The 15183-nt window shown below is 37.6% G+C and overlaps 1 protein-coding gene across 1 annotated transcript; it reads right to left on the bottom strand.

Annotated features, from left to right (window-relative positions):
* Positions 1-11226: 11226 nt before the first annotated feature.
* LOC113669130 (uncharacterized) lies at positions 11227-15052 on the bottom strand. The gene is made up of 3 exons (XM_027185132.2): positions 14503-15052; positions 13834-13928; positions 11227-13409 (listed from the first exon to the last, which is right to left on the bottom strand). Exons 1-3 carry the CDS (start codon positions 14705-14707, stop codon positions 11730-11732), a joined length of 1980 nt encoding a protein of 659 aa, XP_027040933.2. The 5' UTR covers positions 14708-15052; the 3' UTR covers positions 11227-11729.
* Between the last annotated feature and the right edge of the window lie 131 nt (positions 15053-15183).

The following is a 15183-nucleotide window of genomic DNA, read 5'->3' as shown; positions in this document are numbered from 1 at the left end:
TGTAATACGATCATGTTACTAGGCAAGTGTGTTTGGGTTGTTTGCATTCTGTTTAATCACGTTTAATCTTCGTCTCTATCTTCCTTTATGTCAAGCTACCTCTTAATCTTATTGGTGCCTTGCCATCGAGTTGCCGCGGTTTCTAGCGAATTATTTTTCTTTTCATCATTTATAAAGCTGAATAAACCATCGTTTACTTTAGAAGAATGTCGATAGTAAAATGTCCTGTCCTTCTTTCCTTCCATGACTTTCTTCAAAGAAACTGGATTGCAATCAAACATGCACAAATCAAGATTGTGCCTTGATCGAAATTAATGAAGATTGGTCAGTTTGTCGATTAACCCCAAGCTAGTCTCAGTTGTTTGAGGTGAATGTGGTTACCAAAGTAAAGCTTCCTCAAAATTGCTGTCGACTTGAATTAATGAAGGTGAGCAAATTTAACTCATTATAAGGGTCACTGAAACAAACACGACAACTTGCTCGTTGTTTAAGTGTAAGGCTTTGAATCCTCGATTTGCCGAGAGAGACATCTTAACAATGATTCGACTAGCATCTGGTGCTGGCAGTTTACTGTTTTAGCTGTTTCCTCAGATCGTTATCTGTCGAGCGGTAAGCTTCAATCTTATGAAATTTATTTCCTATGTCCGTACTTGCATTTGAAAGCGTTTTCACATCTTAAGTGTAAAAAGAGCCACTAAAAACAAATAAAGACAATGAGTTGTTAATGCCTTGTGCCTGATTCTGTCATGACTTCGAATCTTGCAATCAGAATTATAGGACTTAAAATATCATAAATAGACTGTTCACTTTTGTTCTACTTTTTGTCTAAGGTTTTAAATGAAGTTAACCAAAACAAATATTTGGCAAGATCGTCACATGAGCCTTTTAAGAGTTGTTGATGAAAAATCAGCGGCCGATGAAACGAAATGTTCGAGAAAAAATAGTGTTGATGCAGCCAGATTGACAAGAAAAGTTATTCGCTTATTCAGCGACTGTTCAAATTGCTTCAGGGCCTCATTAGGACTACTTTGACTAAGTAAACAACAGATGACTTAAACAAAGATTGGTCAGTTTATTCAACTGATACCTTCGTGTTTCTTCCTGCTAGATCGGTGTGTTATTGATACAAGCTATCTACTTCGGTAACCTATTCATTTAGAAAGTCGCGGCTTTTTAATGTATGGAATAGGACCTATTTAATCGTTTCTAAATAGGGCTTCAATCAAACAATTACGATGGTAACATCATTATGTTTCCTATTGTAAACACTCAACAGCGCACTAGATGCTAAATATGTAAAGGATATATCATCAGTACTTTCTAAAAATAACACGTGGGAAAAGAATGTTAATAGAATGTTGATAAAGGATAAGCGCGGATCTTATAATTTTTTTGTAGCTATTTCATTTATTTTGTAAGCTTTTTACAGGCAATAAGACTTTCAGTCAGTCGAAGACAAATATTTAAACTTGTAAGAATTTTTCAATCCCAAACTTAAAGGAAAAAATATATCTATATTTCACTTCTATTCTAACCGATTCGGCTATAACTTCAGGTGAGAAAAGCCTCGTGTATTCATGGACAAAAAAAATTGATAAATAAAAAAAAAAAAACATGATTGCAGTGATCAGGATTATCGGAGACAGACTCTCCGCTCCCGTAAAACGAAAGTGTGGAAGATATAATGAAGTTTTTCTCTCGTTTTGGTTTTGTTTTCTATGGTTTTTTTTTTCTCTTCCTTTTATATCTCACAACACGAAACAAAAAAAAAGTCAGAAATTGGTTGTGTGAAGTTTCCTCTGGAGCACAATTTTCATTTTAAGGTCCTGATGACTTCGAACTTGGTTGACAAACTGAGCTCGATATTGGTCTTCACGAAATTATATTTTACTTCAGTTACTTTCGTAATATGGTGACCTCGAAATTTGCTAAGAAGGGAAGTGCTTTACGTTTGGCCCACACCGCAGCAGACCCACACAGCTTCCATCATATCTCTATAGTAACTAAGCCACTAGCAGAGTAGAGAGACACTCTCCCCAGCCTAACTCGCCAAATGAAATCAAAATGGCGTGCGCTTGAAGTCGGCAAGTGGCTGATGATCGCGCGGAACGTTGTTAGTTTTGAGTCTTCGAACTAATTGACCTTTCATTAAGATAAGTAAACTAGGTCATGGTCTTAGATATTATATCTGTTTGTGTTAAAGACAAGTCTTGCATTGATCGAGGGCAGTTGTGACGATCAAAGTACGACTGTGGACAGTTATTTATGCTGTAAGAAACGCAATCTATTAATCTTGAAAGATGCATTCGAGGCCATGTGCTCCTTGAAATTCACAGTTTGGAGACAGCGAAGAACTATCGGGATTAAACTTCAATGTGGTGATATGTTTACCGATTACTACTGCATTATATTCAAAATGAATTGTATGGGCTGAACTATATGTGCTTGGATAGAGATTTGATAATCCTTTTATCCCCTTTAAGATCATGTGCTTCTCATTCCCTTCTATAAGAGAAAACTGCCCTGGTTTCTGATGAAATTCGCACGGTTTAGTACCAAGCCGCCAAAAATTATGCCGCTATCTTTCTCTCTTTGAGATGTTTCGTTAATTATTGTCTATTTATTTTATCTTTTGACCGCCGTGGTTATGATATAGATCGCACGAATTTATACTGCATTCACGAAGCCTCGTGCACGAGATCGATCATGAGGGACCAACCCCTCCACCCTCCACTTAAACGAGTCAGTGTTCCCTTGGTTTACGGCCTAGAACAGATTTTCAGATCAAATTTCTTTTCGATTAAATTGTCCGCCAACACAGAAGAACTGATGCCAGGGCTAATAAGGGATTTGATTTGAAACTATTGCCAAAACGGAAGGGTGGCGAGGTAACATTACGATAGCTTTTGTGTGGTCTTTGTACCGCTGCATGACATTGTTTCTGAACGATTCAAGTAATGCGAGGTCGAAAAGGAAGCCGACAAAACCGAACACTTGAGCTGGAATTTTTGCGTGATCTTGTGATAGTCTTGTATACTTAAGAAGCATCTACAGTCTTACATGATCATTAAAGCGAATGGCTCTCGAAAAGTGCACATTTTTCCACTACCCACAAATCTGTTAGAGCCAACCCTTTTGATGTTATTGCTTGCCGGGAAATGAAACAAATCTACATTCGTGACAAACAAGAGGTAAGAGCGGTATTTTGTTTATACAATGCCCATCCCTGAAGTGCCTAAACTCAAGGTAGCGATCGAGAGGGGCGAGAAGACTTCGTTTGGGGCACAAACTAAGGCTTTGCCGGCACATTCAATTGCAAATGATCTCGTCTTGTGGTTTGCTTTCTAGAGAAAATTCGACAAATTAAACTGCTCGCCGTTTAAAGAATGTCCAACATTCTAATTCCACATTTTATCGCTTCCGAATACTTTAGAAACACTCTATTTGTTAATTATACATTATCTTTCTTATTCCTTAATCCTCGCTTTATTGAAGTACGCAATCTTTTTTTTTTCTTTTTTTTTTTTTTTTTTTTTTTTTTATAAAGGATTTATGCTCTCAAGTTCTTCGTCAACAAAATAAAATTTCACAAAACTGTGAAACTGACCTCCGTCTGGCAAAACCGCCATCTTTCCCTCTTCACTGACCTAGTTCGTGTTCACTAAAGCAATATGAAACCCAGTAAGGTATGGAAACTTTACGTAAAGGCATGATATTTCAAAACCAAGAACTTCTTTTTCAAAAGGTGACACGGTTTGTAAGAAGCGGATGTTCGCCCACGTTTAAAGGATAATTGTGAATCAATCAGTTGAAATGCATAAAAGATCCCGAAAAAGTGGAAAACAGTGAATTAGTTTCCGTCAGAAAGTCGGCAACAGGAAGTCTTTAATGCAAGTTATTCGTGCGAGAGGAGGCATGCCGTCATTCGAAGTATTGGCAATGATCTTGCGTAAGGAGTAAGTTTGCTTGTAAGTACGTAAAAAAGGGGCTTAGTGTTTTATTTTCGATTGTTTTGCATTACTCTGCAATCGACAGATATTGATAAAAATGAATTGTTGACTTACAGCTGTTCTGCAATTTCTCTATAGTTATGAATTTTAATTCCTCGAGACTATCACTTTTATAAACAAAGCTAAAATGAATTGTCACGCGATTTTTAACGCATTGCATTCATCAACAGGATAAATTTTAAGATGTAGTTCACACTGAAATATTCCAAAAACATTTTTTGCTCTACTCTAAGCATAGTTCGCTCTACTTTCTGTTTGTTCAACAGTTCAAGTTGTTTGTTTTAATATTACTCTAAAATGTTGAATAAACCCATTTATGATAACGCAGTTATACGTAAAAGATGAAAAGATCGTTTCATGTCAACGAAATCAGTATGAAAACATGATTTTCATCACTCACGTTTAACCTTCCTCTTTTAATTTTTGAGAACTTTACACGTTAGTGTAGTCACTGAGGCCATGGCCAAGGGAAACTTTTCCAACAGACACGCTTGATAAATACCAACTAATATTAGCTGACAAGCCAAAAAGATTTCTCAAAGCCTTAAAACACTAATCTTTGAATTGATGGATTATTCAGAAAATCTTTTATATAGAGATATTCCAACTAATACACGCAAGGTGATGATTATCTGATACAAATCTCCATCTTGTGATTATAGCTAAGAAGCCTGTAAGACATCGGTAGAGAAAATAATTTCTTTTGATTCAGGAATCATATGATAAAAAACGTTTTTATATTAAAGTAATTGTACATGTGGCATTCTTATTCCATCAACTAACTCCATAATAGTGTATCAGATGATATAGAACTTCAATATCAGTCGGGTATTTTTCCACAAACTGATTAAGTACATCAACTAAAAATGAAAGTAAATAAAAAAGGGTCGGCCTGATTGATGTACATTACAGAAGTATTGATTTTCTCAGGAATGACAAGTTCTATACGCAGAGTGTGTAACATTACATATTTGACTAACAAAATACTCAGATACGTTCGAAGAAACTAAGTATTCTTAGTTCCGTTTGTACCAAAAACGTCGATTAAAGCAGTTAAAGCACGTGGTGTAAGGGTTGTCAAAACGCTTTTGCTAGGTCTCTATATTTTTTTTTTATTTATTTATTTTTTGCATTTTCTCTTTAAATGCTGTACTATTCTAGCCTTTTTTTGGCAGTTTTCCTCTAGTTTTCATCCTGAGGAATCACTACGGAGTACTGATCTCCTTGCTTTCGTCCAACAAATTGCATTTTCTGTTGACTGTGTGGGCTTCTAAAGAGCCCCGATTACACAGTGTCAAATTGCATGCAAAGTTTATAAATAGCATTCTATACTTACCAAAATTTCTTTAAGCATGGTGTATAACTTGTTTCAGAGAGTTTTTAAGTGTACGGGAACAGCCAAAGGTGGTAAAAACTTGTACGAACAGAAGGGGGTAGGAAAAGTAACTGGCGACATCGCGTTGTTCTTAGTTGAATTTTAAGCGTTACGCAACGATGCTTCCAATAATTGTGCATAGAAATCTAGAAATGACAGAGAAGATGATGTTACTTTCTCGAGTTATGCTCCCACATAAAATGGAATATCTGCCATGGGAGCGATTTGTTAGACTTAGTTTTCTCAATTTTTTTTATTTATTTTTTATTTTAGTACTGCAAGCATCCAATTCCGTTAGAGATATTAAACTAAATTCGATTAGACTTCAATAGCCACCACCTTTTTCCGCAGGTTCCGCGTGGGCGCTCGATTTCCTCACAGGAAAATTAAACGTCGAAAACAGTTTTTCTGCTCGCTTTAGAAAGCTAACATGTTGCAAATGCAACGTTTTGGATTATTATAGTACGGTATAAAACAAAGGACTAATTTATGTCTTCGAGAGGTAAAGAATTCTCGGGGCAAGTGATACATCATGATTGTGGTTTGTTTTTAAGACTCGAATCAATCGCCTTAAAAAAGCTCTTCAGTCACGGAAGACCGAGATTGTTAAACAAATAACAACAAGGTTAGTGCCATTGAGTGTAAAGATGGCTTATCTATTATGAGTGGTCAATTGTTTTTGGTTTTATTCAGATAATCCACTTAAATTCACTCAGTTCCCCCGGCTTTCTGTGTTTCCATACCTCCTCCCAAAACAACGCAGGGGAAATCAACATGATTGCTGGCAATCAATTATTGCGGAACTGAAGAGATTGTGTAAAGAATTGACTTTCCGATCAGACTTTTTGGGAGAATTTGAGAGAGATATCGTTGCTTTGGCAAGCACTTATTCGGTGACTGAGTTTGTAGTTTATATAGGTTCCACTACAAAAGTCAATCATTGAACATTGTCTTCGTCAAGTTTATAACTGGTATAAACAAATTTTCCTTACGTATGACATCATAAGTCATAACTTCAATACTGACATTTAAGTCCCACGATGTACATCAATCACACAACTTGTAAACTCCACTTGGCGTTTTTCAGTCGCAACGTGAAGAGAAAAGAGCGTCATTTACATATTTGATCAGTTCGAATTTTTCAAATTACAGCAAGCCAACACTTGCCACATTTGAAGGCCAACGATATTTATATGCCTACGAGAAAGGACAAATGCAGAACATTTGACTGGTTCACATTCAATAATCATGCTAGTACTTCTTCATTTAATCGAAGTTTCGATGAAAACTTAGACTGATATGAAAGATTACTTTACAATAGATTAGACGTGTTCGCATAATCAATGTTCAGTAAGTATTTCAAGTACGGAGCGCAACGTGAGCTCAAGTACTCTTATTCAGGCCTTGTTGCTTACTTGGCATCAACCAAGAAGTAATAAGGGTAGCTGCTAAGTTTCAAATAGTGCAGGATTCTTCTAAGAATCTTGGTCTTAAGTGAGACAGATGCTTAGAATAAATAGAACCTAAAACATGCATGAATAGTCCTCGATAGACCAGGTCCAACTAGTCATCTCGTAGGAATTACGATCTCCAATTGTTTTCTTTTAATGAAAACAGTATTTCATGACAAGTATTGAATACTTCATCGTGTGAACACAAGCCAACAGGGTGAGCTACAAAGCCAGTGGCCTGTAGCAAAGTATACAATCAATTGTTGTGTGCCTTGCTGATCTCGATACATGATCAGTTCAAAGGGATTGATCACTAAATTCTTGATCATCGACAAAGAGACAGAAGCCGAGTCTAAAACATGCAATCACAAATAAAATATGTAAAAGAAAATCTTGCGCATTGCGATGGCAGTTAGGGGATACTAGACTTATCACGATTTGAAAAGAAAATTCACCTGAACAGTAGGATTTAGATGAACCAAATATTGATTGTGATATGTCATGAAAACTATCACAAATAACAATTCTGGCTACATATATTTTGCAAACGTTGGTAAAAATTAATAATCAATCACTCGAACTACTTCTTATTCAATAATTGTTTAGAAAAAGACCTTCTTGACATGAGCTTATGAATCTCCAAAGAGTATTACAAATACAATTTCCCATTGAGTGTTGTTTGTGGCGTCGTGTGTGACTAAATCGATAGTGCTTTCAGCTTGAGAAAAGATTTATTGTCAGTCTTTTATCTCTATAAATATGAAGGCAGACACTGTCAAAAATTTCCCCTCCCTCGGTTTAACGTGGGGAACTTGTAACTTTGTGAAGTACTGGTCAATTTGGAAACCAAACAGTAACTGTATGCTCCATGCGTCGAAGAGTTCGTGACTTTTGATAACTAGTGCAGTTAAACTGTTAAACTCATTTCTCAGGAAAATAAACAAAAACCTTGTTATTTTTACTGATTTGAATGCTTTTTATCGCATATATCGATCATTGTCTAATTCCCCTCTTTACTAGTCGGCTGAGCAGGCTTAGAACTCTTTTGCGCAATTACAAGAAGGGCTGAAAATAGGGAGGTTCAAGTCTTATTTCAAGTCTTATTTCAGCAGGCTTGATATCGTAGCTTAGGAGTCACATTTTCTTGCGGTGCCACCGAATTCCCGAGAATTAATTTCAGTCCTAACTAACTAACTCACAAAAAAAACACATAAAAGGGAATTACATGGCCATGGAAGGCAAAATATTCCTTTTCTGTCTATCGTTTAATTGATTAAGGTCACTCGCCTTCTCTGCCTGCTTCAGCCCAGAGTTGAGGGAATGTCTTGTAGGAAAGAGCTGATGTAATCATCTCAACCAATTTCTCGCCCAGTTTGCGAATGAAGTGATTCCTCCCATTCGGTTAACTATCTGATCGGCCGGCAATGATCCACTTGTTTGACGCTGAACACATTGGAACAAGATAAATCACACCTTGGACACTCAACCAAGTGTCAAAATACGGCGTCAATCAGAACAGTAAATAGTAGAGTCATCTGAAGGTTTAATTCATAGTCTAAGGTTCTGTTAAGCTTGATATAGAGGAAGTCAAAGAGTAGAGAATTACGCAGTACGTATCATGTGAACTGATAACTAGGAACATCGCCTGTCAATTCAATGTACGTAAAACTATCACCTTAAGTTAAGTGTTCCTACGTAAAATATTACAGAAATTTCTACTGGGGTAAACATGGTAACAGCTTCAGTAGACGAGTCAGATGTTTTAATCAGTTTTTCGCGGCACTAAAAAGCTTTACTTGTGAAAGTTACCTAATCCAGCAGTCATATCAGAGATTTGCGAGCTTTCCGTTGAGAAAGCTATAACTTTATCGTTCAGAGCTTTCAAAATGGTGCATTTTCAACATTCCGCGACCTTCTAGGGTTATTTAGTACATAGCGAAAGTGTTATTGCCGACAGAGTCAGACACTAAAAAAATTAATGCACATGCATTTATACCGCGTACAAGAATGCTTGTTTTTTTGAAAACGAACGACTCAACTGGTGACTAGAGACTCGCTCGGTAAAGAAATTGTATAACCTTGTCGATAAGACAAATCTTGACACATTATCTCTAGTTTCACGTCATCTTGCTTCTCTGGCGATAACATCATAGCGAAGGTTTACCACTAGCGGGTAACCTTCTATAAATCTTGGTTCAAATTTGTGGTATCCGGCTTCCTAGAATTCCAGATCAAAGTTCAACAATTATAAAACAAATCACTTTACTACTAATTGAAAATGAAATTCTTCGAAGAGCGGTTTCCTGTTTACTATTTAACGCTTATCAACACATGGATTGTAACTAATAACGTAATAATAATTGGGATCGACTACAACCTATACGTAAAATAGGTAAGACGTCTTTGAAGAGATACACTCCCGACGTTTTCATGAATAAACAAGGCAAAGAAAAAAAATGAAGAATAAATAATAAATCTTTTAATTAACACTTCAATTTAAACATCAAGAAATTTAATTGGCAACTTTTGAAATTTAAATATAATTTCTTTTTTTATTATTATTGACAGGTTTTAGCAACCTTTTTGGGATCCGAGTGCGTAACTTTCTGACTTTTTACGAGCACATGCAATCGGGAAAGGCATATCAGAGGGTCTCGATGGGGTTAGCCGTTAGCCGTAAAACTGCTTAAAAATATACCGTTAGCCTTAAAAATTGACAGGTTTTAATCGTTAGTTGTAAATAAAGGTTAACCGTGAAAATTTTCTTTGAACTGTGATGGCAAGAATTTAACCATTTGTCGTAAAAACCATCACCCTATGGGGCCTAAAAACTGCAGGATTAATTTTTTACCTTCATAAAATTTCATGTTTTGAATAACCCGTTATGTCTTAGCAAGTGTACACTAACAGCTTACGGTTCCTCACCTATGGCAACGGTGCATTGATGAGAGGAAAAGACATTCCTCTTTCTTTCTTAACTATCAAGTTATCATCCTACTTAGTGAACTGAAAATCGGTAGAAACCACTCTAAAAATCGTTGCAGCTACAACACAACAACAACAACATGGGCACGCGTGGACAATCAGTCATCGCTTCCTGTCCGTTCTTCCTTTCAAGGACCACAATAACATCATCACCCCCGTCGTGAAAGCTATTAGACGAAACCTGCAATAACCTGGTTTTGTCGGACGATGACCAAACCAATCACGATCTCAAAAGTAGTTGGACAGTTTACAAAATAGAAAAGACTTGTTCATTATTATAGCGGGTAATTTAGTGTTAACAACTGAGTTAAAAACGTAAATTGGCCACCGTAAAGGGTAAAAAAGCTGACGTTTCGAGCGTTAGCCCTATACTTTCCCATCGACTTGGAACCACAGTTTCTTTAGAAACTTTCTCACTCTTGTTCATTATTATACACTGAAAAATGCAGCATGACGTCTAAATCAGTTGTTAGCCTAGATTTTTCATGATCTGCTAGCTCTTTAAAATGTTTCCGTCTTAACTGTCAGTGAACCAATGAACATGGCAACAATTTAGGTAAAGCTAACAATTTTACACGCTTTGTGTTTCTGTTACACACGCGTCTCTGTTAAAAACCGACCCTAATTCATTTTTCAGTTTAAGAAGTCTCGCAATTTTTGTTTTATGTTTGTTTGTTTTGTTCGGTACTTTTCCTTTTATTCCTACTTACATTTGACGGATATAAATGAACACAATCGCCTTTCTTTCCTCTTGGGTTTTTGACTATGCGGTAGCCGCTCAACAGCTGGAAGGAAGTGATATTTCGACCAGCAAATGAAATAAGGTTGTTTAGGGCAAAATTAAAGCGTTGTTTAAATTTCCTTATCAGAAATTTTAAATGTCAAGACGTGGACCTGAAAAAAAGGAAAAAAACTGGAGGAAATGGACTTTTCAGGAGTGTTAAATGTGTAAAATTTCTCATTTCTTATCAGGAAGCATTGAGCTATTGGCTGAGTGGGTGGGGGAGAAGGCAAATCTTTCGAACTCCGGTTTTCTGTTGACATATAATAAATGTATAGTTAGAAGACATGTTGTCAATAATGTAAACTTTTGAGCCAATTAAACTTCATCATGGTATCTTTGAGTGTGTTTAGTCTCTGAGTGTTTTTTTCATTCGACAAAAGGTGAGTATCTCAACGCTGTAAAGGGGCTTTCGCACACGCATTTGCACCTTGAAAATAGCGTTCACACACATTGAGTAACTAAGGGGACAGCGCAATAGCGATCAGAAATCATGATTAAAAAGGCCTACTGTTAGTTTCTAGACAGTAGGGTATGAGTATGTACAGTGGTATTCTGCGATTGGTCGACAAGCTCCACTTGCGTAACCGCACCTAAGAATAAATGAGACGAAGAAGATCTAGGTTTGAGTTTGCTCACACTTTTCATAGTTAATCAAATCGTCTAAATCAACTTAGAGTCAGTACATTGGTCTATTAAACCGCGCTATTTGTAACGAACAACTTGAATTTTCCATAACTTAAAGTGAACCATAAGGGTGGTAAAATATATGAAAAATATTATAGGGCGGCTTGAACAAAGTAGATACAACCAGTTGTAAGCTTAGAAAAGGGAACATGTTTAGCGATCACCAATCAATGGGGCCTCCAATGGCCAATAAAGTCACAAAAATTATCATTATCCCATGACCTTTCAAATGGCCCATGTCAATGATAGAGTGGACGACGGTTCCTTAGGATTACACTATCTAAACTCGGCACTAGCCACTTTTTGATGAGGATAATAAAGTGTTTCCGGCGATATCATGATTTCCAGTCATGTCACATAGCAAGGAAGGAAAAATGGTCATCAAGAACGTTAGCTGAAGTAAAGTTTCCCCAGTGACAGTTCCCATTACGAGTTCAAGTCTAATTTAAGATTGGAATTGCGATTTTCTCGCGCTGAACTTCCTCATCATCATGTTCGTCATCATCAAAGTCATCAGTAATAACATCACCGAATCTTTCGATGAACTGTTTCTCGAAGACATCCATTGAGTCGGCGTCAATGAGGACAAAACGAATATCGTTTAGAACGGCTTTTGGGTTTTCTCTCTCCTTTTCTTCATCGGTAATTTCGCTTGGCGTGTCTTTCGGCGGCTTCGTCGATATTTCCTTTTTATCTGTTTGCATGTGTTTCTGGTTACTTTGTTTTGACCCTTTTTTCCTTGCATCTTCTTTCTTTGTTACCGTCGGCATCCTGAGATACTCCTCCACTGCGTTTAACATGGCAAAGGCACACACATCAATAGGGGCACCAAAGATACCGGAACTAATTGCTGGTATGGCAATGGATGATAAACCGAGTTTAGAAGCCACTTTAAGACTCTGGAGGCACGCTTTCTTCAGAAGTTTCATATTTTCTGTATGTGAGTGTTTAACCCACTCGGGACCAACGGCATGAATGACAAACTTACAGGGAAGATTTCCAGCGACTGTAGGTACAGCGTCTCCAATGTGAAGCGCTTGATAGCCGCGTTTTCGCATCAACGTGTCAGATTCCCTTTCAATTTCAAGTCCACCTCTTTGGACGATCAGCTTTGCAAGACCAGCTAAGTGGGACAAAAATTCGTTCGCAGGATTCACGATTGCATCAACCTCCTCGGCAGTGATGTCTCCATAACGAAGGGAAATACACACACCATTTTCTGATCGATAACTAGAGGTTTCAAAAGAAATCATTTCTGGGGCTGCCATTGCCATTTCATGAGTACCAAGGCCAGTATCATAACTTTCCTGTTGACTCATTCCTCCTTCCACAGTTCGCCTGGCTTCTCTTACAGATACAGCATCACCATACACAAAAAACGGACCGTGTTCTTGGGGCCGGTCAATGATCACTGGGTACATAGTTCCAATGTAATCCATTAAAACTTTAGCTGAATCCTCGTCTGCACCTTTTAAGTCCAGCTCATTGATAACCATACCCTGGGTGACAGTTTTAATAAGTTCTGAAAGTTCACTGCAAGCAGTGTTGTATTTTGTAGGATCACAGTTCTGTTTAGCCTGAAGTATAACTCGAGTACCGTCATCCGAAGCGGTAATTTCCACAATAAATTTTGCATTGATTTCATCTAAGTGCTTTTTAAAAAACTTCTCCATAAAACGGGAGGTATATGGATCGACTCGAAACCATCGTGCCTCTACTGTGGGATGAACACGTCCTTCCTGGTCGGCGCAGTTGACTTCATTGACAGGGATGACCTTCGCTCTGGGACTTTCATCGACTCTCGTAGCTACGATAACGTCAGATCTTCCAGAAATTGTTGGCGCCTTTCCTGCTCCGCCATTCTCGACTTCTGCGCCTTTGCTCGCCAAAGAAAGGTTGTTCAGTTGCGCATCGACTGGCTGACCTTCGCTTAGATACCTCATCACAAGAAAGTGGCATTCATTGATTTCTTTCAGCTTTCCAGTCAAAACAAACAATTTTTTATCGCACTGGATAGATACATCGATGTCCTCTCTGACGTTTTCCAAAATCTGCTTGGCTTCCTGTGGTGAAATACCCAACTCAACGGGATCCAAAATTGCGGTCACGTAAGTAAATATCTGTAGAAATTAATTTGGGAATCAATAGAGGTTTAACCTACAACTAGAATACGTTCAGAATTATATGGCTTAAGAGAAGGTATGATGCCCCGTGACAACTGAATAATTGCCTCGAGGAGTCAGCGTGCTCCAACTGGTCTTCTTCCCACTGTCAGAAAGAATTCTTAACCAACTTATATTTGGTTGCCGACTATGCAGCATGTGTGAAGACGTTACCTTGTATTGTCGAAAAATCAAACAAACAAACTCGCATGCCGTAAAGAACAGAACAGAATGAAAGAAAAACAAACCAGAAGGTGAGAAAGAAAAAAGGCACACAAACGCACAAAAAAACGGTTAAATATGTCATGAAATAAATCATGAATCGTAACGCAAAGCTGCGTTCGTTGCGTGACACATGCATAGAGTACGCACTACAACTTACCTCGTTGGATGTTGGTCTTCTATTCCCTGAAAGCCGATCAACTTTAAGCAAAACCCCTTCAAACCTATGTTCTCCTTTCAAAACTTTCTCTACAGCTACGAAATAAAGAATGAGACACATGAAAATTTCTTATGAACGGTTCACAAAGTTTTCTGTCCTTTACTAATTAGCATAACAGATCCAAAAGTATCAACGTATCTTATAATTCTTTACGCCATTTTCAGCACCGTGTATCCGACATGAAGCGCATTTATTGTGCCTTGTTAGGAGGAGGGCACAGTTTTCCCCTTTCTTTCTAACTTATCATCCCACTTTCTCGTCTTAATAATTCATTCCCATTCAGTGCTACGGTTGAATTTCTTTGAAACCATTGATCACACGACAGATAAATATTAAATGCTGCATGTGTAAATTACTCTTTCATGAACATTTTTTCTCTCTGGCTCCGCTGACTCCGTTAGCGGAGTAGCCCATAACTAATGGTTGAGTAAATTTTTTCGAATTATAAACTACACGAGCGGCGAAAGAAAGGCTCATGTGTTTCTTTCGTTCTGGCACTTTAATATTTAACACATTCGCTTTCAAATTTTAAAAAATGCGATTTCTGCCATGCAAGTGTTCACTGAATAATTCAATAAAACGAAGAGTTGTGTAACAAAATGAACTTACTCTCTTTCTCTTCAAATGTAATCACTGCTTTGTCTCCATTTTGAGAGAATTTCACAGATGATACGTCGCCGCCGCCATGTTTAAGCTGCTGAAAGTGAAAAACAATAGCTTCGCGTTCGGTTCCTGGAGTAATGCCTGAAACTAAGATGCTCTTTGGGATGTCTTCTGCACTAACATCCACAAAACTGGATAGATCAGAGGCCATAAAGAGTCGAATCTGCGGGAGAATCGCTTTCCCTCAAAGCTGTGTTAGGAGATTCAACCGAATCTTCCAGAAGGTAATCTAGACCGTCTCAAAACAAAGGGTCATATGAAACGCCGAACCCAGTTATGAAATTTTGCCACGCAATCCGGGGAATTCCCGTGTAATTAAGCGATAACAATGCAGTAAAGAACTTTAAAACCTAAAACTAGACGAATTCTGCGGTAGAAGCACTAAAATGATTTACTTGATATGCTACAGCTTTTTTCATTAGCAAACACAACTCTCAGTAATCAAATTTTACTTTCCGAAGCGTTTTCTTTTCTCAGAATTTTCCTAGACAATGACAAAACTTTCTGAGAAACATATGACCATATATGTAACAAAACAAACAGTGCAGCTTTCACAAGCCAATAGCGAACCATCTTAAGTGGTGGTAACCAATCAGCCACCTGTGAAAATAAAACCTTTCTACTTTT

This window comes from Pocillopora damicornis, chromosome 3 (genome assembly GCF_964200805.1).
Source record: "Pocillopora damicornis chromosome 3, jaPocDami1.2, whole genome shotgun sequence".
NCBI lineage: Eukaryota > Metazoa > Cnidaria > Anthozoa > Scleractinia > Pocilloporidae > Pocillopora > Pocillopora damicornis.
This window is presented reverse-complemented; position numbering and strand designations above follow the sequence as displayed.

Coding starts and splice junctions, on each gene's coding strand:
- LOC113669130 (XM_027185132.2), bottom strand. CDS start 14,707: ATGGCCTCTGATCTATCCAGTTTTGTGGATGTTAGTGCAGAAGACATC. Junction 13,929..14,502: donor TACATTTGAAGAGAAAGAGA/GTAAGTTCATTT, acceptor TTTATTTCGTAG/CTGTAGAGAAAGTTTTGAAA. Junction 13,410..13,833: donor GAAGACCAACATCCAACGAG/GTAAGTTGTAGT, acceptor TAATTTCTACAG/ATATTTACTTACGTGACCGC.